This window comes from Choloepus didactylus, chromosome 8 (genome assembly GCF_015220235.1).
Source record: "Choloepus didactylus isolate mChoDid1 chromosome 8, mChoDid1.pri, whole genome shotgun sequence".
In the NCBI taxonomy this organism is placed as follows: Eukaryota; Metazoa; Chordata; class Mammalia; order Pilosa; family Megalonychidae; genus Choloepus; species Choloepus didactylus.
The window spans coordinates 62,539,294-62,565,181 of record NC_051314.1 but is presented as its reverse complement, the minus strand read 5'-3'; the positions used below and the strand labels follow the sequence as shown (position 1 = coordinate 62,565,181).

Genomic DNA, 25,888 nt, shown 5'->3' with positions numbered 1-25,888 from the left:
GCAACTTTTATCATATTTTAATATCTCTGAAGTGGGATGTGCCTTAAATTTGATGGGTGAAAAAATGATTGTGTCATTAGTTTAACTGAAAATGTTTTTTCCTTTCTTGGTGGTACACTGTGTTTTACAATCAGTGGATCTCAGCTTTGATGAAATAGGGTAACTTTGAAGAAATAATTTGTCAAATTTTAATTTTGTTATACTTCAATCTCTGCCCAAGAAAATATCTATTCTCAATTCCATCAGAGTATTTGGGAAGTACTGAAGTTGAAAAAAATTTCATGCTTAAGAAAATGGTCAAAATATTAGATCAATGTATTATTTAAATATTAAGTAATATCTATGTAGATCCATATTCCAGCCAGGGAGAATTTCTCTGTCCTTTCTACTTCCTTTATTTACCTTATAGGTTTTGTATTTCTTTCTTTTCTCATTTTCACCAAGAAATAGAAGGGAGTGGGGTGGAGGAAGAGAAAAACAAAACAAAAAATATTCTTGGCTAGAAGGCTGTGTCTCTGTGTCTCAGGATGAAAGAATTTAAATGGCCAAACAGGTACAGGTGTGCACTATGGATCCCTAGCAGGGCAGCCAGGAATGAGAACGCCAAGTGCCCTGAGGTGTGCAGTTCTGCAGAAGGCAAGCAGGCCTGGCTCACCAAACATCCAGGCTGCACCACAAGGCTTTATTCTAGGCTTCTCCAGGTGGCTGGCTCTGCCTGCTTTTTCTCTGAGAAGGACACACGGCTCACACGCAGGCACATGTGGGAACAATCCTCAACAGCAACTGTAGGTTCCCAGCTAATTTCTCACACATCTGGATTTGGTCCTGACAGTTACAGCTGGAGACAGTGATCATGAAGGCAGCACTGCCACTGAGCAGGAGGGGCCCTTTCCTCACTAAGAAGGATGAAGAGCGGGGATTACGCTGGAGGTCTAGGGTGAGGGTGGGAGGGCTGTCCCTTGCACAACCCAGAAGTTTGGGCTGTTGTGGAGTCTAGTTGGCCCCGATGCCTACAGTCATGCTCTGTGCTTATTCACACTGCCTGGAAAGCTGGCACAGAGCTGCCCAGATACAAAAGTGCCAGCTTGTGCAAGACCGCTTGGTAGTCTATGTAGCCAAAGTGACAACTGGAGAAGGCGCCTTTGGAAGTGACTTGCCAGCAAAAAATGTATGCTGCAGCTTGTATTGGTAGGGTCAAGGCTAACCAGTCCAGAAAGAGATGACTTCCACAGGGGGCAACAGAAACCCACAGCCCAGCAGCTGTCTCCCGCTTACCCTTCCACCTAACACCACTTAGTATTTTTCAGTTCCCAGCCTACGATGAATTCTCTCATACTCCTGGGCTTCTGCTTATATTATTCCTTCTGACCAAAATATCCTCCCTTCCTGCCTTATGCCATCTCCTCACCCCCTCCCTTACCTGACCATCCCATTCCAAGGGTGGAAAACTGGAGGCCCCCTCCCACTGAATCCAGTTTGAAGCACTCTTTTGTTTAGCCTGCAAAGTGGCTTTAAAATCAGGTACAAATTCAGCTTCTTTTAGAAATTGGAAGATCTGGTAATATTGGGGCCCCACTGCTGTGTGGCAGAATTTAGCTGGATCTATGTAGCAGCTGCCCCTGCTAGATGGGACAGAGTGTTAAATTTCTCCAAGCTCTTCACCACTCCCAACAGTACTCTGGCTTTACACCCCTGCCATACACTGTACCTTTTTCTAAATCTCTATTTTTAGTCTAATTACACTGCTGTCACAATTATTTGTTTGCACTTCCCCTATTAAATGTGAAGGTAAGGTCTGTGTCCTCTTCAGCTTTCCTGGCATAGTTCCTGGCTTCTAGAAGGTAGATGCTGAAAAAGCATTTGAATGAATGAAGGAGACCCTTGGCAGTGAGGAACACGTCTGAGTATCTCTCAAACTATCAGTCACCCCCACTGCTCTTGTGATATTAGCTGATGGAGACATGATTGAAGGGACTGTGCTGTGTCTAAAAATCTTTTGACAAGTGCTGGCTTAACACAAATCAGCTGGCACCTTTGGATGACGGCAATAAGGAAACGGGTAGAAAGGAAAAGCGAAACTCACCTACGAGTGGATACCAAGAGTATCCATTAGTAACTCCATTTGGAAATTTCATTTTACTTTTACACTGTTCTCCTTTCTTCATGTTGGGATTTCTTGAAGCATAAGTATGTGCAAGGTATTGAAAAACATCATCATCGGGGGTTAAGCTGCGTGAAAGTAAAGTCCCAGTTGCTATATTTGAAAGACAAACCAAGACCTTTCAATTGACTTTACAGTAAGATGGAAGATACAACACCAGGTCAGCAAATACAATAATTACATCGACACTAGCGCTCTAATTTCCCTCCTTGGATACCCCCTCCACTCTTTCTAGCTTTTAATGAACACATGCAAGGCAATATTGCAAACAAAATAAGCTATATTCATATCCAAGCTCTTCCTAAATCAGTTTAAAAATTAAGTATCCTTCTTAGTCACTCTCACTAAGGTCCAGAGGTCAATAAACTTCCCTTAGGCACTGTAGGGGTTAATGAAATCACTGTAATATTTTAAGTCTTTGGTACATACCTCATCCCATAGAGGTTTTGTTCTGTTCTGTTTTAAAAAACTCATTAATAGACTTTACTTTTTAGAGCAGTTTTAGGTTTACAAAAAATTGAACAGACAGTACTGAGAATTCTGATATACTCCTTTCTCTTGCTCACAATTTCCTTTATTATTAACATCTTGCATTTGTGTGGTACATTTGTTACAATTAATACATTATTATTAACTAAAGTCCATAGTTTACATTAGGGCTGACTCTTTGTGTTGTTCAGTTCTATGGGTTTTGATGAACGCATAAGGTCACGAATCCATTTCGGTATCATACAGAATAGTTTCACTGCCCTAAAAATCTCCTGTGCTCCTCCTTCCTCCCCCTCAACCCATGGCAACCACTGATCTTTTCACTGTCTCTATAGTTTTGCCTTTTCCAGAATATCATATGGTTGATATACACAGCATTTAGCCTTTCCAGGTTGACTTCTTTTGCTGAGTAACGTGCATTTAAGGTTCCTCCACCTACAATGTTTTAGAGGAGTCAGCAATTATTATTTGCATGATTATCAAAGAAAGGTAAATTGTTCTGGTTTTACTTTCTTTTAGCCATATTGCTTCTTGTGAGATAATCCAAACCTGATTTTAGTATGTCACTGATGAATGGCAAATTAATCCTGTTACTTATAAATCAATTGCTTATCTGTTGTTTATAAGTTACAGGAAGGATGGCTCTGGGTTGGGAAAATGAGGCTCTTTCTATCTATGCCAGAGAAGTTAAGGTGTGTGTGTGGGGGGCAGTTTTTCCCCATCCAGAAGCAGAACGCTTGCAGTTCTGCTCTGGATGCAGAGAGCCGGAGCTGGGCCATGTATTCTGCTTACCTGGAACACCATTATCGAATGGGTAGCTGGCCACCATGGCGCCACCATGGAGGTTTGCAGAGAGGACAAAGGTCTCTGTTTTCAGCCACTTCATGACTGCTTCAGTTTCAGGCTGCCTTGATACATTATTAAATTCAAAAGCATCGGGGAAATTTCTGTTCAGGTCATGATGATTAGAATTTTCCCTTTAAAAGAAAGAATTTGTAGGGTTTACTGATGGTACATGAGAGAGCTAATTTGTCCAATGTATAGACCTTTGGCTTGGGCTCTAGGTGTTTTTTCATATGGGAATACAGGTGGGGTGGGCAGTTACCTTGGAGGTCTCCAATGAACCACAACCCCTGGTGTTCATGCTCTGTGCAGCCCTCAACCCCCCACTGCTCTGACCAGTGGGACACTAGCAAGTGTGATGAACAGAGGTTTCATAAAGGCTCGCCCTTTGGGGCTTTTCCTCCTGGAAGACCCCCTTTTGGAGCACTGAGACCCCAATGCTTGCCATATAAAGAGTCCATATGCAGAAACGAGGAACCTAGCTGACTGCCTAGACTGAGGATCCAGATACAAGGCCCTAGGCTAGTTGTCCCAGCCAGACCCCAGCTGAGCCCCAGACATCATGGAACAGATATTAGCCATCCTGCTCTGCCCTGCCCACATTCCTGATTTATGGAATTGAGAGTAAATAAAAAGGTTGTTGTTTTAAGTCACTAAATTTTGGGGTAGTTTGTTACACAGCAATTGATAACTGAATGTGCTACTTCATATAAATGTGTTCCTGAAAAGTGGAGTAGTCATATTTAAATATGCTAGAAAAAAACTTAAAGGGAATCAATCAGTGAAATTTTACTTATTTTTGGTAAAGCAAACAAAATTTTGAATTGCATAAATATAAATGCATAGTAGACATTTGAGAAATTCTAAACTACCTTAGGCAACCTGAATGAAACAAAATAAATTCTGTTTAAATCAGAAAAATCACAAGAGCCACTCTTCTTTGTAGTTAGTTCTTGAACTATACTGTCTTAATAAATCGGCTGATAATTATTGAGGGCTTAGGTACTATGCTAAGTACTGAGGATTTAACAATGATGAGAAGAATAGATTTACAGTTTATTAGGGAGAGAGACAAAAAATTAGACATGAATAATTGTGCTATGAAGGGAAAGTACTAGGGAAATGAGAGTATAACAGGGGATCTAATGTTAGGGAAGGTGTCTTTGAGGACATGGTGTTTAAGTAATGGGAGGGGTTAAGGAGTGGGAAATGGCACATGCTGAACCCCTGGGGTGAGAAAGAACCTGGAAGCAAAAGGAAATGAGCGTGGCTGAAGCTTGGTGAGTGAAGGGACATGGGAAATGAAGTTGGAAAGGTAAGGCAGGCCCAGGACTAAAGCGGACTTATTTGGGATTTTGCATTTTATCTGAAAAGCAACAGGCATCCCTGAAGAGTTCTTGGCAAGGTAATGCTATGGCACAGACTGTGAGACATTTCACCATTACCCAACTCCTGTGGACAGGACCAAGGAGCGCTGTCTGATGGGGCCTTTTTGTTATTTTTAGACCAGTCCAGTCTTACCTTCCATCCGTGTAAAAACAGTCAGGCTTTTTGACGGCTTCAAACCCATCTGGGTTCATTGAAGGCATGATGTGTATCCGAGTACTATTGATGAGACTTGTGATTTCAGGGTCTTTTCCTTCATTTGTTACGAGATATTCAATCAAATGAAGCAACAGTTCCCGCCCAACAGTCTGTATGCGTTAAAGAGAAAAGAGGACATTATTGGTCAGAGGTAGTAAGGAAAACAGTCCCCAAGACCCAAATTCCCCAAAAGGGGCCTCTACACATATTTGTTTGTGAGATCACAGTTTCTCCAGCATACTGATATTGTCAAGTGGCAATCGTGAGAGGTGCTGAAAATGATTTGTTAATAAAAGTTAAGGTATCCATTTGTAAATAACTTAGTCTTTTAGAAATGAATTAAGTGTGGAGTAAAGGCTAATTCTATTATATTGTTTCTCATTTGCTTGCCTACCAAAATACTTTCTGGAGTGGTAGAGAAAGAGGTGGGTGACGGGAATTCATGATGCTTATGAAAGCCATCATCATGTCCTTCTTGGTGGATGACAGATTGAGAACCATTGCTTCAGACACATGTAGGTTTTAGTAGAGGAAAACCCAAGTTTGTAATAAGCATGATTTAGGTATGTTTCTGATTCCCATATTCCCCTATTTCCAGAACTTTAGTCTTTTGCACAGCTGTGTAATTTTTGTCATATCTGTATATTTCTGATTTCCACATTCTCTTGTTTCTGAAACTAGTCATTTGCACATCATCCTCACATTTTGTCATATCTGCATATTACCTATACCTATATATTGTTTACTTCATTAATTTTCTTTCACTTGGCTCATTTTATTACATTAACTTACAATGAAAAGTAAAACTTTTTATTGCCACTTTGCTAGATATGTTTCTAATACACATTAAAATGTTAGGTAAAATATTAAATATTTAAAATATTAAGCAATTAAAAAAATTTGCATCCACCTGAAATTATTTTATGTATCAGTCATGACTGGATGGACTTTGAGAGCTCTCACTCTTAATCTCCATGGGAGAAATTTACTCTCTCTTTTTTTATATATTATTATTAGTTTTAAAAAGAAAGCAATTCACGTTTTCACATTTCAATCATAATATAGAAAGATTTTATTAGACTAGGCCAATTTCTCCCTATAATTCTAGGTTCAACGTACTGGCTTCTGAGTAAGGTATTTTTACCTCTTCTATAAGACCAGAAGTTGTTGAGCAATTAGTAAATCGGCAGTCAGGGGCAGTGGTGATTAAATAAGGACAGTGCTATAGAGACACTAATGTAGGCACTAAGCATGTAAAAATTTAGTGGAGCCTCAAAAGAACTTCCAATTACAACTCCACTGCAGGAATTCACCATTGTGACAAAGGATGAGCAATCCTTAAATGGCAGATACTCATTTTACCCCAATTTCTGGAAAACAGAAAGACTACACTTCATGAATTGTATGAATTTGTATCCTAATGAACACAGAAAAATTGAAATTGGGACTAAGAAAATTTGGGATATTCAAATTAGGTATCCATAGGTAGCCATAACATTTAAAGAGGAAATATATTTATAACTCTGATTTCAATTTTTTCCTCCTCATTTCTATCCTCCTCTTGCCATTACCTCGATTTTTGGTTTTATAGTCAAAAGCGTGACTTGAAAAAGTCTGCACAGACTAATAACCAAAGAAGCCAAGCATGCCACATCCAGAGTTCTCAATTCTAAGATATAGAATGTTTTGAAAGCTCAAACACTTTGGGAAGCAACCTCAGTGGGCTACTTACTGGCTGCCCTAAAGCCAGCCATGGAGAAGCTTCCATTGGGATTTTAAATGTCAAAAGCATGGTTGCTTTAAGGAGCTTTTCTGGAAGTGGATTGGAGAAGATGAAAAGGTAAAAGGAAAGAAGAGGGAAGTGGATCAGGAGCCACTTTGTACCTCAATAAATTTCTAAATGTAGGTTAGAGACTGTAAGATGGTTCAAATAGCAGGAAGTATCAGAAAAATCCTGTGGCAGATCTGAGTCCCAAAGTCAAGCACAGAGGAGGAGCACTATCAGAATTCCCCTGGGTTTCCAAGTATGAATTTCTCTTAAATACCTTCACTGCACAGTGTCTCAAGAGTGCAGAACTCCAGGCATAAGTGGCCAAGGAAATTCATCCAACCAATAGTGAATGAAAGCAAACAAGAATGGAGAAGCCAAAGCTTAAGAGGCTGGGGTTGAGTTGGAATTCAATTGGATATAGAGCTTGATCAAGCAGCTGTGGTAGTGGGGGTACATAACGAATGGAAAAGTTAAGGTTTATAATTAACAAAGGGAGTGGTGGGGTGGGGGAAGCAAGAAAAAGGGGGAGGAATTTTCAAAGTGCCAGGGATCAAAAAATACTATCAAAAGTTAAATATGTATTTTTTAATGACTACAATTTCAAAGTTTTTCATAATCTTTTTTCTTAACTTTAGATGTATTTTCTTATAGTTAATTTCTTATTTTGAAAAAAATATTTATCAAGTTCACCAACTCTTTTAGTTTCATTTCAGGTTTATTATCTGTTAAAGTAAAATTAAATTCCATACTTATTCCATAAACATATGACATACATTTCATTTTGTATTCTTTTAATTCCTCTTATTCTCTTACTACAGAAATACATAGAGATCTCTAGAAATGATTAATCATTGCTATTTCTGGGTGATGGTATTCTGAATGATTTTTATTTCCTCTTATTTTTCTAGTATCACTTTTTTAATTGAAGGAAACCTATGTCAATTTTACAAAAACAGTAAATCATGATTCTTTCAAGGAAACAATCTGTAACATGATATCTTATTTCTGGCTCGACATTCCACAACAAATCTCAAGTTCTTAACTGTAAAGGGTAAATAAAAATCTTGGAAACATGAAAAATAACCAACTAATTTAAAAACTACTGAGGTACACAGACAAGAATTTCAAAGGGAGTTAAACAAAATCCATTTTTAGCTGTCGTTGGGCCATATTTTGCTGCCACTGTAACAGCAGATTTGTACCAAACGTTATTCATATGAATTATTCCTGACCTTGATATAATTGCCTCACACACTCACGTTTAATGTACAAACCTGCCTTCATACAAAAGTAAGTCTTTGATGGTTTGATATGTCAAGCCCTCTATAACGGGACTTGCCTTATGAGGCTCGTTACTGCAAAGGAGAGGCTAAATCTGTTCATAATTGTGTGTAACAGTCTCCCTCTGAGTACCTCTTTGTTGCTCAGATTGTGGCCCTGTCTCTCTAGCTAATCCAACTTGGCAGGCGAACTCACTGCCCTCCTCCTTACATGGGACATGACTCCCAGGAGTGTAAATCTCCCTGGCAATGTGGGATATGACTCCCAGGGATGAATCTGGACCCAACATCATGGGATTGAGAACATCTTCTTGGCCAAAAGTGGGATGTGAAATGAAACAAAACAAAGTTTCTGTGGCTGAGAGATTCCAAATGGAGTCGAGAGGTCACTCTGGTGGGCATTCTTATGCACTATATAGATAATCCTTTTTAGGTTTTAGTGCAGTGAAATAGCTAGAAGAAAATACCTGAAACTATCAAACTACAGCCCAGTAGCCTTGACTTTTGAAGATAATTGTATAACAGTGTGGCTTATAATGGGTGACAGTGTGACTGTGAAAACCTGTGGAGTGCATTCCCTTTATCCAGTGTATGGATGGGTGAGGAGAAAAATTGGTACAAAACCTAAATGAAAAATAGGGTGGGGGGAGATGATTTGGGTGTTCTTTTTTACTTTTATTTTTTATTCTTATTTTTACTTTTTCTAGTATAAGGAAAATGTTCAAAAATAGATTGGGGTGATGAATACACAACTACATGATGGTACTATGAACAACTGACTGTACACCAGGGATGACTGTATGATACGTGAATATATCTCAGTAAAACTGAATTTTCAAAAAAAGTAAGTCTTTGACTATGAAATCTTAGAGAGTCCAAATTTTAAAAAGGAGTCTGGTCAAAACTTTTAGTTTCCAACAGCTTAAACAGCCTTTTATTTAGTATGCGCTAACTAACTTCCTCTCTACTGAAAATTATTGTGAGAGCGTACACGTCATAAAAAGAACTCCTAATTAATAGACTGAAAGTCTTGATGAACACATCAGATTCTGGAGCCTTTCGCTGATAATTCATCCTGTAGTTAAATGCCAATAACCCAGAAGGCAGGAAATAAATCCTCTATCAGGTTCAGTTTATTTTAGTCAAGTTGGAATTTGCCAGATAGAGGATGAATGTTTATAAACATTCTAAACAAACTAATCCTGAAAAAATGGAAAAGTTTTTAAGGGAACAACCCACGACATAAGTATTCTGTGCGTGTGTGTGTGTGTGTGTGTGTGTGTGTGTGCGCGCGCGTGTGTGTGTGTGAGAGAGAGAGAGAAAGAGAGAGAGCAAATACTTCAGCAATCCTAACAATGGAATCAGTCTATGAAATGCTATACTGCATTGTAGCTTCTCAAAGAAAAATAGTCTGTCAGTTCTGGGGCTCCACAATGGTGTGTTACAAACTAAGTTTATTTATCTGATTGCCTAGCTAAATCTTTCTTCTCCAAATACTAGCTTAAATATTACATTACCTAGCACACTTTTCCTGTCTCCCAAGTCTGGGTTTGATGACCTGCCCACATGTCCCAGAACACCCCACACCTGTGCTATCCTAATAGTGACCACAATGCATTATAGTTACCTGTCTGTCTGTCACTGACTGGCCGCCCCCCCTCCAGTCTAAGACTTGAGGGCAGGATACTCTCCAGCATCCTCTGTATCCACTGTACACCTGTCCAACTCCTAATATATCAAGTACTCAATAAATAATTGGTGAATAAATTACTATTGCCAAATCCACAACAAGGACAGGACTATTCAGAGGAAGACCTTTCTGAAATAAAGGTGCTTAGTATGAGGAGATGCCCAGATGATGAAGTTATTTTATTTATTTAAAGGATTTTCAATGAGACACTGAACAAATTTTGGGGGGTGAAGGTAGGGGCCAAGAATTCTGCTCATCCCAGACTCAGGATATCTGGTCACCCTGGCCCAGCCTCACCAAAAAGGCAGATGAAAGATTCTGGAGAATTATTTGAGGAATTTAATACATGCTTAAAATGAATTAGGCATTTCACTTGGAATAAAAATTAGCTCTGTTTTAACTCCAAAAAGAAGGAACTAATTATCCAAAGTGAGGGAGACAAAGATCCTACCCCCAAACAATCTGAATTTTTGTAGAGTAATGGAATGGTAGAGAACCACATTCAGTGTTTGCTAGTGCAGTCCCTTCTAATTATAAAGAATTCTTAAATTTCAGATGTGTCAAGTGCTGCCTATTAGGAGCTTGCATAAATTAAGTGTAGAATTGGGACTTCTACAATTCAGCATGCCAAACCAGGGCCTGGATGAATGAGAAAAACATCTGTTAGCCTTATTAAAATGAGAAAGGTAGAACCCAGAAACATTTCCCCATTCGTGCTGAAAACACCACAAATATCAGGTTACAAAGGCTCATCCTGGGTTCCCTGCCAGCTGATTCTACAGCAATCAAGGAGCGGGAAGCAGGAAGCAGGAAGAGGAAAGGGTGAGTAAGGAGACTTAGAATGGCTTATTCCAGTGTTACTCTCTCTAAGCACTTGTTACTCTTTTACATGATGGATGTGTCCAAGTCTTTTCATCAAACAGTGCTGGAAAAATTGGATATTGTCCAAAATTTTTTTCTTAAATTTGACACAGATCCTAGATCTATACTTAAAAACTAAAATGATAAAAATGGAACATTCCAAAGACAGTAATGAGAAAAGGGAGGCAGAATCTACAGCTGGGCAAGGCTTGGTGCTCAGGCTCTGGATTCACACGGCTTGTGACCTAACACAAACCAGGCTTCCCCTCTCTGCAAAATGGGAAAATAAACACGCCTTCTTAAGATGTGACTAAAAGTAATGATGCCTACAAAGCACTTAGCGTAGACCGTGCTCAAGAAATCTTGGCTATAGTTATTTTCTTTTAAAGCATGGTGCATATGTAAGGTGAGTTGGCCTAATTAACTTAGCGTAGTGAGCCAGTGTTAGAGAAAGGATTTGAGCCAACAGTCAGGTCATTGAAGACACCAAGAAAAATATCTACAGAACAACTGCATTTTCTGGTAGCTATTTAATGGGCCTTGTCCTAGAATAATACTGGCCTTTGTAAAAAATAAGAGTATAAGTGAAATTTGTACAAAAGAAGGAGGGGGTTTAACTTCACTTCTTTTGTAACAAACTTGCCTGCAAACGGGCCATTTTAAGCTGATTTTGCAACCCACAGTTTGCTTTTTGCATTCCTGAGTATAGTCAGGCCAATTAGCCCAAACCCTCAGCATCAATCAAATTAACCCATCTGCATTACTCCTAAGATGTATATTAGCTAAAAATGTTTCACTTAAATTCATCAATCCTTCAAATCTAACTTCTGGATTGAAGTAAACAGACAGACTAGAGGCACAAGCTCAATCATACTCTAAGGAAGCAAATAAAAAATCTAGGAGGGAATGCACCTGGTGGTCCCACAGATCTTTCTCTTGCTTCAATAGGGTTTGGACAGAACAAACCGGGAACCACCCCCACCCCCCCCTTTCAGCCCCTTCAGCCTCAGGCTACCCTCCAGTTGCAACCTCTAAGACCATCATCTCAGTCATCCCCTGCTTCTTTGGTGGTTTGTTCCTCATTATTGACCAATCATGAGCTCCAGATCTGTCAGAATTATTCCACCAAAGTGGAGGCCCTTCCACCAACCGCCTGGTCAACCTGCATCTACGAGCCTTGTACACCTAACTTTCTCTTGGCTTCTATTTCAACTGGGATGATGTGGGCCTAAAGGGCCACTTCTGCAAGTTGGCAAAGGAGAAGCGTGAGGGCCCCAAGCATCTCTTGAAGATGCAAAACCAGCTCTGTGACAGCACTTTCTTCCGGGACATGAAGAAGCCATCCCAATCTGAGTAGCGTAAAACCCTGATCACCATGGAAGCTGCCATGGCCCTGGAGAAGAACCTGAATCAGGCTCTTTTGGGTCTGCAAGCCCTGGCTTCTGCCAACACAGACCCTCATCTCTGTGACTTCCTGGAGAGCCATATACTAGATGAGGAGGTGAAACTCATCAAGTGGATGGGCAACACCTGCCCAACCTCCACTGGCTGGACACATCTCTTTGGAAGGTTCACCCTCAAGCACGAGTAGGAGTCTCTGCAGTACGGAAGACTCTGAGAGGCCCCTCTGCATCCTCCTGGCCTCCAGGCTTCTGCCTGAGGCTCTCCCTCCAGCTAGAAGCCATTTTTATAACCACCTCGCAGCCCTCCAACAAGCAAGAACCACATGTAAATAGCAAAGATTTTTGCAGCAGCTGATGGTGGTGTGTGTCTGGTGTGGAAAATAAGTTGAAATCTATCTCACTAGGGCTTTTATGTTATGTCCTGAGAGGTGTGTTGTAGCTCATATTCTATGCTTGCCTGGCTGTTAACTGCCCCTGCTGGATGACGGAGTGATGGAGCAGTGCAGACTCCAGGGAGGGTTAAAATTTTTTTTTAATCTTGAAGATGGGACATTCTGCAGGACAGATCAGGTCTTTTTTTTTTTTAAATAAAGTTTAGTTTAATGCAATGAAAACATACTATAAATGCTAGTAACGTGATGCATGGTCCTGGACTAGCCCCTGATTTGGACAATCTGGGGGATATTTTGAGAACAACTGGAGAAACCAGAAAGTGGGGGGATAAAATAAAGATAAGATAAAAATTTATTGATTTATTTAAAGGTGGTTAGTATTAACTTTGACATAGCCTCATTTGGCAAAAGTTCATAAAGTTCATGCATTTACATAAATATATGAAATGATAAATAAAAGGAATTAATAGTGCTAATTTTTGGAGGTCATATACAATGTTTCCCTTTTATGTTTTTTTCTATAATGCACAAATGTTGATTTTGTAATAATAGATTATTTTTAATAAAAAAAGACTCAATTCTAAAATAAGGTATAATGAGGCAAAGTAAATATAATGGCAAATAACATCAACAAAATTGGATGTTCTAGATGCTGCTGATGTTCACCACCATCTAGCTGTGGTATTAAGTGTGGGAGGCACAGGCACAGGTACAGATACACGAACACACACCCACACTGGGATGGGGTCTAGGGAAGAGAGGGAACATTTTAAAAATAGTGTGGTGACTCTGTCCATCATGCTACTCAGTGCATGTATGTCCCCTGCAGTCTCAGTTCCCAAGGGCTTCTCAAATGTGTGCATCTCACTTTTGTGAGTGTGCATCCTCATGTGTTCAAAAAGGCTCATTTTGCTCTGGTTTTGTTTTTCTATAATGTGGCCCCTAGTATAAATCAACCTCCTTATCTGCTGGTCAGCTGAAGAAACCATAATCTGTTCCGGTGCTGGAGGACAATCTAGTTTGCTGAACTTACTGAAAGAAGGTAAATGTCCAACATACATGGTGCCTTCTAACTGATTTTTTTCTGCCCACTTTGGAATATAACCCTGTGTAAGATGCAATTCCGCATCTATTTACCTTCTAAATCCTGGCTTTCTTCTGTGACTACAGAAAAGTCAGAACTTCTCTAGGCCTCAGTTTCTTTGTTTTTAAGATGGGGAATGGATTTAAGGGCTCTTTCAGGTCTGAAATTTGGATTCACCAAACTTGAGAGCCCATGAGTCTCCATCTCCCCCCAGTGCTCCAAGGTTAGGACTCTCCACTTGAGGTCCATAAACAACTAGAAGATCTGTAATCCCTGAGATGAGGGTTCAAAGCTTATAACCAGAAGAGCAAGGAATACACCTAAAGAAGGTTAAGTACCACTGGCCTAAAATGTTAGCTACATTGCTTTTTTATTAGGGAATTTTTGAAAATGCTCTTTCAATTCCAAAAGATCTGAAGTAGGAACAAGGATGAGGAAGGTGGGTAGAGCCTCTATCAGACTGACTTCTCTGCTCCTAGGTTAGGCTATCGCTTTCCCCAGGCATATACAAGATCTCAAATTCCAAAGTAATAAAGTTCTCAATGGCCTCATAGAACTCCCAGACACTGCCACCAACTGGGACACACAGGGCATAGCAAAGCCTCAGATTCTCACTTCAAAATATACTGGGACTTTTCTCCCCCTGCCTAATCACCATCCTCAGAGTTCCTCAAAGAGTCATGGTGGACCAGAGAGCCTGATTTGATGTGACACACTAACCACCCAGAGAGCAAGATGCTAAATATTTGGGAAACAGCATGGAAGGAATAAGCAAATTTGGGGTGGGTGAGAGAAAGGACTCTCGCTTATTTTTGGAAATTTCAGTACAGAGGATTAATTTCTGAGTAGCAGGCTGCAAACTCTGAAATGCTAGGAATTCAATAAATAAACTACTGAAGCCAGTGAGTGCCATATGTCTCTTATTAAAAATGGATTCCAAGGGGTCTTGATCAATAGACTACATAAGGGAAAGAAAGTCTGGGCTGTTGTCTGTAATAAACAGTTGTTCTATTAAAAACAACTTTGGTCATACTCCCTAGCAGTGTTAAGTCTTGTAAAGGAACAGCTCAGTAGGCTCAAAAAATGCCACAGGGGGATTGAACCTCTATCCACGTACAAATCAGGTTCAAGGACCTACCCCTTTCTTAGAAGCAAGTGTTTGCATCTTAGCTCCATCTGCAAGAAGTACCCTCTCTCAGCAGGCCAGAATGCCTGGAAGGGGCAGGCTGTGTGTGTCAAGAGGGGTGGATTCTGTTCCTCTAGAGCCTGGGTTTGGGGAGGGTTAAGCCAGGACAGGAAGTCTAGTATTTAATTAGAGCATACCACCCAAACTATTGCAAATTCAGAAGTGTCTTAACAAGTCAGCAGGTTGCACTTAATGAGATATGCATTCACTTTGACATTCCTTAAAGTTAAGTGTGTTTTACAGGGTGTTACACATTTTCCTATGTAAATTTTCTTTACTTTGACAACTGGTGACTATCCTTCCCACTTGATTACTCAGTTGTATGTAATCCTGGTAAACAGAAAATACTGTGGTCATCATATTATTAAATTACTCTAAGGAAGTACGGTGAGAAATAGACGTGAACATGTTCCACTGCTTGGCAAGAGTGGCTGGACAATTAGAGTAGTAAAGGGCATTTTTTCAAAAAGTAAAATAATGAAATAAAATAAAAATAGATTTTATCCTGACTAAATTGGAAAAGAGGCAAGACACTATTAAGCAATTTAAGAGACTGTCGTATCGTGGGTATGAGAGAACCCTAAGTTTGACCGTATAAACTTAGATATTGAAAACACTGAGTATTAGATCAAGAGAAAGTGACAAAAGCATCCTAAATGCCAGATATTTGTAGTTTGGACAGCGATTTGGGAACTTACAATTGTTTTGACTTCAAATATAATATAACTGACGTTTTAACAGGAAGTGGGAAAAATCAACCTCCAGGGGGGGTCAGGGACTTTGCTCGCAGGAGTTCAGCGGTTGGGAACTGTGGTTCTTCCAGCCCCCAATATAAAACAGCTCCAGTTATCCTCACAGCGCTGGGTATGTGCCATGGCTGCTGGACACTGTTCCTTACATGCCTTAGAAGGCCTCACAGGAACAACTTTCAGGGCCTTGCTTCTTTGCTATAATTTATGCTGGAGGCCTCTCCACGCTTCCTCGTTAGCATTTACCACGGGCTTAAGAGACCTGAGGGAAAGTTTCTCTGGTGACATTTTAGAAATTCAAGTCACATACGTACCTCATCTCCATGCATGTTTGCCACGTATTTAAATTCTGGAATCCCAATTCTGTGCTCCTTTGGAAACCGCCCCACAACAAGAACCCACAGGTTTCTTCCTTTACAGGGAAGAAAAAGACAGAAAAATAAGTTGCCTTTTAAAATGACAAATGAAACCTGGAGAATGAGAATAAGGAACAACCATGCTATTTCTCCCACCTGATTACTTTAACATTTTATGGTGGCTTAAGTTCCTATGACTAACACCTCCATGCTTAAAATGCCCGTGGTTTAGTGCCAGCCAAAATCTTTTCAATTTAGCACAACTATTTAACTTATTTTAGAATGTGATTTTTTTTTAAATTGAAGACTTATTAGGCTATATAGATCTTATTTTTCCAAAGTGTTTATACACTGTGCTATGAGATCCCAGAGTTTTATAGAAATGATCCTTCCAATTCATACACTTAAACAAGGTTAAATTACAGTTGATGGTTGACTGAGGGTGCCACAACTTGCACTGCAAGGAAAGTGAAAAAAGCAACAGCAGTAAAACATGTAACCTAGAGTGAGATTCTTTTGAAAGTAAGAACTGAAGCTTTATTCAAATGCATTTGTGACAGTGCCCCTTTGTTCCCATCTTGATGACCGTGAGTCCTGGCAAGTAAACTGAGAACCACAACCCATCCTAGGTCCTAGCTCTGCCACAGACTGATTTGGGCAAGGAAGGGCAAATCACTGAGGATTTGCTACGTGCAGACTGTACGCTTGGTTTGTGTTATTTCAGGTAATCCCTTGTCATGACCCACCAAGTTGGATTATTAACCAAGCTTTACAAATAAGAAAACTGATCTCCAAAAATACTAAGTAAACTGCTTTATGATCACATAGCCAATGAGAGGCTGTGATTTGAGCCCTGGAGACAAGAATTCAACCCCAGCCTATTTGACTTCAACTCCAGCATTCCTTCCACCAAGGAAATTGCCCACTTCGGAGACTTGGTTTCCTAACAGCAAAATGAAGAGGTCCTTTCAATTCTAAAATTGCCTGGCTCTTTTTAACACAAATAGTTTAAAACAAAGGATTCGGGAATGTTTGATAACTATCATGTACATAAAGTTCAAACATCTATGGAATTTAAGGTCCCAGGAAAGGAATTTATCAGCAACTAATGGGCTAATGTTGAGCAGATTTCTGCAGAATTTCAGATCTAGTTCCTGAAATCAGGGTCCCCACATGCTGGTGAGCACTCAGTTGACATGAGGGATCCAGGGAGAAGCAAATACCTGACTTATCTTTTTCAATATTTATTCATAATTTACTGTAACAGTAGTTTAGGGCATCTTGTCATGACAGGGTGATACTTCAAAGGTAGGAGCTACAGGAATTCACAGAAACCACCCACAAAATGCAGTTTATCTGAATGATGCCACCTGTTCAGTACAGAATGCTCATTCATTCATTCACACATCCATTTTTTTTTTTACAGTTTTTTTTAATCTTCATTTTATTGAGATATATTCACATACCACACAGTCATACAAAACAAATTGCACTTTCGATTGTTTACAGTACCATTACATAGTTGTACATCCACCACCCAAATCAATCCCCGACACCTTCATTAGCACACACACAAAAACAACAAGAATAATAATTAGAGGGAAAAAGAGCAACTGAAGTAAAAAAGAACACTGGGTACCTTTGTCTGTTTGTTTCCTTCCCCTGTTTTTCTACTCATCCATCCATAAACTAGACAAAGTGGAGTGTGGTCCTTACGGCTTTCCCAATCCCATTGTCACCCCTAATAAGCTACATTTTTATACAACTGTCTTCGAGATTCATGGGTTCTGGGTTGTAGTTTGATAGTTTCAGGTATCCACCACCAGCTACCCCAATTCTTTAGAACCTAAAAAGGGTTGTCTAAAGTGTGCGTAAGAGTGCCCACCAGAGTGACCTCTCGGCTCCTTTTGGAATCTCTCTGCCACTGAAGCTTATTTCATTTCCTTTCATATCCCCCTTTTGGTCAAGAAGATGATCTCCGTCCCACGATGCCGGGTCTACATTCCTCCCCGGGAGTCATATTCCACATTGCCAGGGAGATTCACTCCCCTGGGTGTCTGATCCCACGCAGCGGGGAGGGCAGTGATTTCACCTTTCAAGTTGGCTTAGCCAGAGAGAGACGGCCACATCTGAGCAACAAAGAGGCATTCGGGAGGAGGCTCTTAGGCACAACCATAGGGAGGCCTAGCCTCTCCTTTGCAGCAACCGTCTTCCCAAGGGTAAAACTTATGGTAGAGGGCTCAACCCATCAAACCACCAGTCCCCTATGTCTCACACATCCATTTATTGAGTACCTGCTATATCCAGGCATTGAACTAGGGGATCAGAAGGTAAAAAGTCTTACTCTCTATGCCCAATGGGCTTCTACCTAGTGGAGAAGAGCAACATGTAAACAATCATTACACTGAAGTGTGATATACATAATAGAAATGCGTATAAGGTACTGTTTGGGATGTAGTATTAAAGTGGAAAATAACTCTTTCCAAGAAGGAGGGTCATGAAAACTCTACAGATATAGGATTCTAAAGAATAATTCTGAGTTTGCTATATGGACAACTATAATCCACCTCACCAGAATCACTGGTTTAACCAGAATATTCCATTCCCTGATGGTGTAAATTCTCAGGCCATCTGGAGCTTCAATTCTACAAAGTTAATATTTTCACAAGAAGTAAAAAAAGACCTTTTTCTGAGTAAGCTGTTAAACCTGGCTCTTTAGGCTTGCTTCTGGGGAATTCTTTTCTATAGCTTAGTGCTTTTAAAGCCAGAATAACCACATGTCTGTACAAAATATGGCCTAGTTCCCTAACAGGCAAGGGAAAAATATTATGTGACAATATCTGTGTCTGCAACAGCTAACCTGTTACATAAAGTATAGTGTAAGACAACAAAAAGACTGAATATTCGATATTATTTGGCTTAAGGAAAAAGAGAAATCAAAGCAATGTTACCTAAGTGAAGAGGCACTTTGGTGGGTAGCTCAGTCTCAATTTGGGGATAAATGGCCTCTAAGTTTACTGCACATGACCTTGAAGCCACAAAATCTGATAATGAAAACTAACCAATAGATGTGGAAGATACACATGTAATCCTTTTGGAATGACAAGCCTCTTGAAGGGTTTTAACCACCCACCCCAACTAACACTAGCTATCTCAGGCCTAGACTAGAATAAATGAACAAATTTTTTAATTTACTTTTCACAATCTGGTTGCCAAGATAAGGGTAACGGAAACATTTTTTTTTTCTATCAAGGTTGGAAAGATTATCTTTATTCTCAAAAGTTCTTGTTAATAACAGGTGTGCTAAAGAGTTCTGAAGTGCTCAGCCTTTTTTTCTTCACTGCAAAATAAATGAAATTTGGATTCCAGATACCTGAGTATCTGATTTCAGTAGCTGACTTGGCATTTGACACAAATCCCGAGTTCACGTCCCAGGGCTGTGACATGAGTGCTCAAACTGAGTTTGCCTGGAGGATCAGAAAAAGGTGTGCAATTTAAAAGGATTCACAAAGAACTACAAGACAAGAAAGCGGATCACAAGTGCTACAAAGTACTAAAAGAGTTCAGGAGAAAGTAGGAGAAGCTTAGAAAAAGAAATATCACTTCAACAGGTAAAAGTTGGGGTGTCATTCCTGCATCAGAATCACCTGGGATGTTAAAGTGCCAATTTGTGAGCCCCAGCCTCCATTTACTAAATCAAATTCTAGGGGTAAAGCCTGAAACCTGCATTTAACAAGCTCCCTTGATTTTGAGGTCACTAAAGTTTGAAAACTGCTGAGAGTGAGGTAGTAAATGCCCAGACAGTTTTGAAGGTAGTTGATCTTCAGGTAAAATTATCTCATGAACATGTTTTTCTGTTAACAAATATACTTCCACTATATCATTTTAAATGGCTGCTTAATATTTTATTATATGAATGTACTACCATTTACTCAACCAATTCTCTAATTAAGTGCAAAACAATAAGTAATTTAATGGACATTAAAGCATGCCTATTAAAACTGTACAAAATTTGTAACATAAAAATATTTATAATGTGAAAAAAATCGGATTGCAAAATTGTATGACTACAACCATGTAAAACAGACTGCCCATTAAAAATACCATGGAAGGAAATATCTCTATTGCCTATTGAGCCCTAAATTAAATAATTGGTGGGTTCCTATAAGAGTTGAAAAGGACACACTGTCAGTGATTAAGGGCTAAGTGATAGGATGATAAAACTGAGTAATTTTTTTCCACCTTCCCAGTTTTTGGTTGTTGTTATTGTTAAAAACCACAAAATACCAAATCCTACCATTTATTAAGTCCAGATGCTATGTGCCAGGCACTACACTAAGCACTTTATCTATACTATTTGGCCTTGACAACACCTCTGTGTGGTGGGTGATATCCACAATTTATAGTTGAGGAAACTGAAAAAGTGGCAGAACCAGGATTCAAAGCTGGGCCTGATTCCCAAATCTGGGCTCTTCTGACAACCCCCAGGCTGCCTCAATCTTCCTGAGAGACCTACAGGCCCTGAAACTCTAAGGCACTCGCTCTGCCCAGCACCAATCCTCTCTGGGGAAAAAGGACCCAGGCAGTTCTTTCAGCATCCAGTTGCTTTGATTTATTCGCACCCGGAACAAGACTGCTCCCTGGTTACAAATGACTGATCCAGGGAAAGAGTGCTGAATCAAAGGCTATCCAATAGAGACACTCCATAGTGTCTGTTGACATAATCCTCTCAGATTATCTCTACTTGGAGAGCTTTAATGGGACACACCCAGAGAAAAGCAGAGACTGGTGGCCCAGGCACTGGAGCAGAGCTTCAGTGACATGAAATCCGTTCCGGTTTTTTAAGAGGCTTGTTGCATGGACGGTCCGATTCCATGAGGCCCTGGTACCCAGAGAGATGGATCAGCTGGCTGGGTTCCGGGCTTCTGGATTTCTCTGTGCATCCTTACAATTACCCTGTGACCTAAGTAAAAGCTTGAAAGAGCTTCCCCAACACACTGAGTTTCAGTTTCTTCAAACATTAAGTGGGAATAACAACTCCATTGGCAAGGCTGCTGTAAGGCTGCCCTTTAGTGGGTTATCAACAATGTAGTTCCTTCTACCTTCCCTAAGAATTAATCCAAGATCTAACACCAAGCTTTCAGTTTCACTTGTGTATATTGCCCCTACCACATATACAAGGAACTTATCACATATAGCACATAAAGCTTTATGTTAAATGGATAACTCCCTGGAAGAGTTGAAAATAGCACACTATTTAGTTCAGCTCAAATACTCAGCATCCAAAGTTTGCATGCCCTCTAGATTTGAAGAGGAGGAAAAGAGGTTCCTACTAAGTGACTCATTACAAAAAACAAAGCAAAACAAAACAAATCCCCAAACAAACAAACAACAACAAAGACAGGGACAAAAAGCAGGGCACAAGTTTCCAGATTGGCTCTGGATGCACAAACACAGCTCAAAGTATTTTACAGAGACTCATTCATTTACCTGTAATAACCATAAGTGACAGGTACTAGTATTACCCTTTCACACATGAAGAAATCGCATCTTAGGTAACCTAATAAGGTAAGGCAGTGATTCTCAAAATATCTTCCTAGAGCCAGCAGCATCAGCATCACCTGGGAACTTGTTAGAAATGCACAGTCTTGGGGTCCTCCCCAGATGTACCAAATCAGAAATTCTGAGGTGGAGGTGAGCAATTTGTTTTAATAAGCTCTCCAGTGATTCTAATGTACAGTAAGGTTTGAGAATCACTGTAACAAGGGATAGAGCTGGTAGTCCAGCCAGAGTCTCTCCTCTATTCTTAAACACTACGCTGTATTGCTAGCCACCAAAGAGGCAGAAAATTCCAAGAAAAATCAAAATTAAAAAATCAAAATTAAAAACCCAAATCAGAGGCCCAACCCTGTTATGTACCAAACTTCTGGGATTTTTTTCTCTCTCCTCTCTGGGGAGACCTGGAAAATGGAAGGAAGCAGTTGAGGGGGTATCCTGAAGACTACTTGCTCGTTTGATTTTGTTTGATTAGCTGCAATGTCCCCTTACCACTTTCCATATAACAACCACCGGTAAGCCTTATTCACTTTGTCCAAAAGCTGTGGAATCTGGAGTGGCCCTACTTCAGGGATCTGGCTTCTAGGTGGTTCTCCCTGCAATAAGTTTGGATATGAGTCTGCTGTATACATATCCTGTCTCTGGGACACAAAACGTGTGCACCAGCCCTCCCCCTGTGGCACACTGCCCAGCATTCAGCGTGGCTTCTGTACCGAGTTGAGGCGGTTCTGCCAGTCAAGGACACTCAGCCTGTCTGTCCTGCACTTGCAAAGCTGAGAACCCATGGCTGGACAGATTTGATGGCTCCAGCCAATTCAGCCACATGATCTCAATGAAACTTAGCTGCTGTCTCCAGTGGGCTGGGAATTCCTGACTTTATGGACCAAGGAACTTATCAAGGAAGGAGTTTGTGGGTTCAGAAAGGAGATGGATGTCCCCATGGTCCTGCTGCTGTTGTGGAACAACAATGTTCTGCTCTGTCTGGAACAACATGGGGCTCAGATGTTTCATTTGGCCTGGGACAGGTATTGACCTAAACCCTACTTAGGGCTATGACTTTTGTGGCTCAGTTTACTGTGGGGGCGAGGAGGCAACCTGGAACGTTATGAGGGCCAGGCAGGTGTCTGGCCCCAACTTCTGCTGCACTGGAGTTTCCCACTGTGCAGAGATCCTGGTGTGAGGTCTGAATTGTGGCCACCTGCTGTGTGAGCCTGAGCCTGGGCCCAGAGGACGCTGTGGGACTCGGGGCTTCTGTATGGGAGTCAAGCCTTCATCCTTGGTTCTGGAAACCTCAGCCATCTGCATGCTTGTACATCTGGACACAGACTAGCTGAAGGGATGGATTCCAGTAGCCTCCTTCTTCTTCTTCATTTTTTTTTTTTGTTTGTTTGAAAACAATTTAAATTTTTAGACAAATGATTTTAGTATATAAATTTGATTTTGTTTGTATACAGAATATAAATTTCCTTCATTAATCTTCCATATGAAGGGTTTTACAAGCCTGAAGGAAGATACTTTCTGCCCACCAGGGTGTCATTTATATGTGTGTGGGACTGGAAACCAGTGGTGTACTGCTCCTACCTGTGAATCAGGACAAGCGACATTATGTAGTAAAAGGGGAGAAGAGAAATATTCTAGTTCATCAGATTCAGGAAGCAAACATGACATAAAAACTGTGCAAATAAGACCAAGTCAGAAACTTCAGTTAGGACACTGCAGATTATATTGGAGCAACAGGTTTATGAGGCTATAAAGTAATGTGCACCACATTATAACAGCAAGGAAGAGCTACTTACAGACAGGCTGGAATCGGGGATTTTCGGTAAAGCAAATTAACTTGTAGACCGCCCAAACAAAACAAACTGAGCATCACGAGTGAATAGTTAAAACTGAAGGGATGTTACACCAGTTTTGGTGCAGCATGCTAAAAATTAGTTAGAACTTCTTCACTGGTGCACATGAATCATTAAAAGTCATGGAAAGTTTTTTTCCTCCACTTCTCATCAAATTTCAGGCATGTCTTATTTTGGATGGAGGATAGCTTTTATTTATTATTTCATCCTGTAAAACTATGTGAAGACAACTTTCATTCTGTGCCAGAGGATGACCAGTGACCTTGTTTATAAACTGTTCCAGTCCTTGCTTCCTTTCCTCAATGAAACTGTCATCAAATAGTCTATCATCTCCTCTAAAAGGAAGTTGACGCAAAAATGCCTTCCCAGGGAGTGGGGGAACGACAGCCTTGCTCTGTCTTTCTAATTCACTTTGCAGCCATTCCAAGTCACTGTATCTTCTAACGGTAGATTCCTTTGGCTTGAAAATAGGAAGATTTGTCTTGACCCTGATTTTGCTGGTGGTGAAGCAGCCCGGGCTGACCTCCACCCATCTGTGGGTTGCTCCCATCAATCTCGAGGAAGTTGCTGGGCAGCCGGTAGGCATCATTCAGGTTCTGCCGGTTGGTCGCCAGCGGCCCGGGCCCGCCTTGCTCCCCAACATTTCGGGGTTGCAGCCCCCTCCGCCGGCCCCTTCTCTTGACTCAGAATTTATGGCTTCTTCTCCACAGCCAGGCCTAGGCAAGGAGGCTTTAATCTGTGGAGTGCTATTGAGTCAAAATATTGAGTATTACAGGCAGGAGTGAGGGATGGTTGTTGCCCAGGACGATCTCACATTCAGTCTTCACAGGTATCTTATCTCCCGTCCCTCTTTCCTACTGCTGCACCGCCACCACCACCACACATACCCAGGTCATTCTCTGATCCTGTGTAATTTTCCTTCATGCATTTTTCGCTACTTGAGATTCTGTATTTAATTGTTTGCTTTGTGCAATATCTGCCTCAACTAGAATGTAACCGCAAGAGCACTGCCTGTTGCATTTACTGCTGTATTCTTAGCACCTAATATACTGCTGAGTACATAGTAGATGTTCACTAAGTATCTACTCCAGCATTTCCAAAGTTACCGGTGCACCTGCAGGACTACTTTTTCTTGGTAAACACTGGATACCAAAACCAAGTTCCTCCTGTAAGCTTTCAGGGTCCTTCATCACCTAACCTCCACCCATACCCCCCACAATCTGATAACACAAATGCTCCCACCAGAACCAGGCAGCTTTCTGTATCCCTATGCCCAGCCCCACCTCCCTATTTTTATTCACATTGTCCTCAGCCTAAAATGGCCTCACTGGATTTTCTGCCTTTTAAAATCCTATGCGTTCCACAAAACCTAACTCTAAAAAGTTTTTCCAGGGTTAGTGACAGAGGAAAATGGTGGAGTAAGCAGCTTGAGGACTCAGTCCTTCCACCAAAACAATTATTAAACAGATAGGAACTGTCTGAAATAAATATTTTGGAACTCCAGAGGCCAGAAGAACACTGCACAGTCTCCAGGGAAGAACTGGAGGACGCGGCTGATAAATTACAGTAAAGAACTGTAAATTGCTCTCTCTGCGAGGCAGCTACCAGCATCCATTCCCATTCTCACAGCAGGCTCCCATGGGGTCCAGTCCCTGACTAGAAGGGGACAGAAAAATCCTCTTCCCAAAGGACAGGGGTGTGCACGGCAGATCACTGATCATGGATCACTGGGGTCCCGGCTCTGAGTCAGCTATTGTTTCAAGCTACCCTAGACAAAGGCAGCAGCAACCATTGTTTCAACCCTTCCCTGGATGAGGGTGTGGGGGTGGGTGGGAAGGGAAGGAGTAGAGATTAAAGACACAAGACTTCCTCAGAGCTGCAGAGGCCAGTTAGCTGAAGGGCTGCATTTGCAGGGCAGGCCAGGAAAGCTCAACTTTGGGCAGGCATAGAAGAAGATTTTGAGAAGATTTTCATGACCCCCCTCCACAGGGCACATTGGGGCTGGTCTGCATCCTCTTTGTGGGTCCCTGACCCTGTTTTGGCTGGAAAGACCCGAATTGGGGAAGTTCTCCCTGGGAGTACATAGTAGATGTTCACTAAGTAAAGCAAAAATGCCTTCCCAGGGAGTGGGGGAACAACAGCCTTGCTCTGTCTAATTCACTTCACAGCCACTGGACAGCTATTTGTGTGCCAGTGTTCATAAAACATAAAAATTCCTCCCAGAATTTTCCCTCCAGACAAAAGCGGCTTGAGACAATGAAAGAGTATAAAAAACTATAGAGGCAGACAGTCTGTAACAAGGCCTGCCAGCTTCAGATACTGGGGAGAAGGAGGTTTGTCCCCTGGGAAACAAGGGTACAATCAAACTCCTGTAACCAGGGGAACTCCAAAACAATTAACAAGCAAGATCCCAGGACAAGGCAGAGGCCCAGAAAGACAAGGAAAACCCTGCACACTGCACTCGCCTTGGGCAGACCTTCCTGATAGCAGGGCTAAAGCTCAAGAAAATCTCTGTCTTGTCACCAGCGGGTTACAAAATCAGGAAAAAGATATCACAGGGAGTAAACCCCAGAATTAACATTTAAAAAAATTAAAATGTGCAGTGTCCAATGAAAAAGTACAATACAAAC

General features: G+C 40.9%; 1 protein-coding gene across 3 annotated transcripts in view; it reads right to left on the bottom strand.

The window, feature by feature from the left end:
* CPM (carboxypeptidase M) overlaps positions 1 to 25,888 on the bottom strand; it is a 69,195-nt gene that overhangs the window by 13,227 nt on the left and 30,080 nt on the right. For all 3 annotated transcript variants that reach the window (XM_037847081.1, XM_037847080.1, XM_037847079.1), the window contains exons 3-6: positions 15,808 to 15,905; positions 5,015 to 5,187; positions 3,443 to 3,627; positions 2,084 to 2,254 (exon numbers count right to left, since the gene is read on the bottom strand). In XM_037847081.1, coding sequence (XP_037703009.1) covers positions 2,084 to 2,254; positions 3,443 to 3,627; positions 5,015 to 5,187; positions 15,808 to 15,905 — 627 coding nt within the window. The remainder of the gene's footprint in view (positions 1 to 2,083; positions 2,255 to 3,442; positions 3,628 to 5,014; positions 5,188 to 15,807; positions 15,906 to 25,888) is intronic.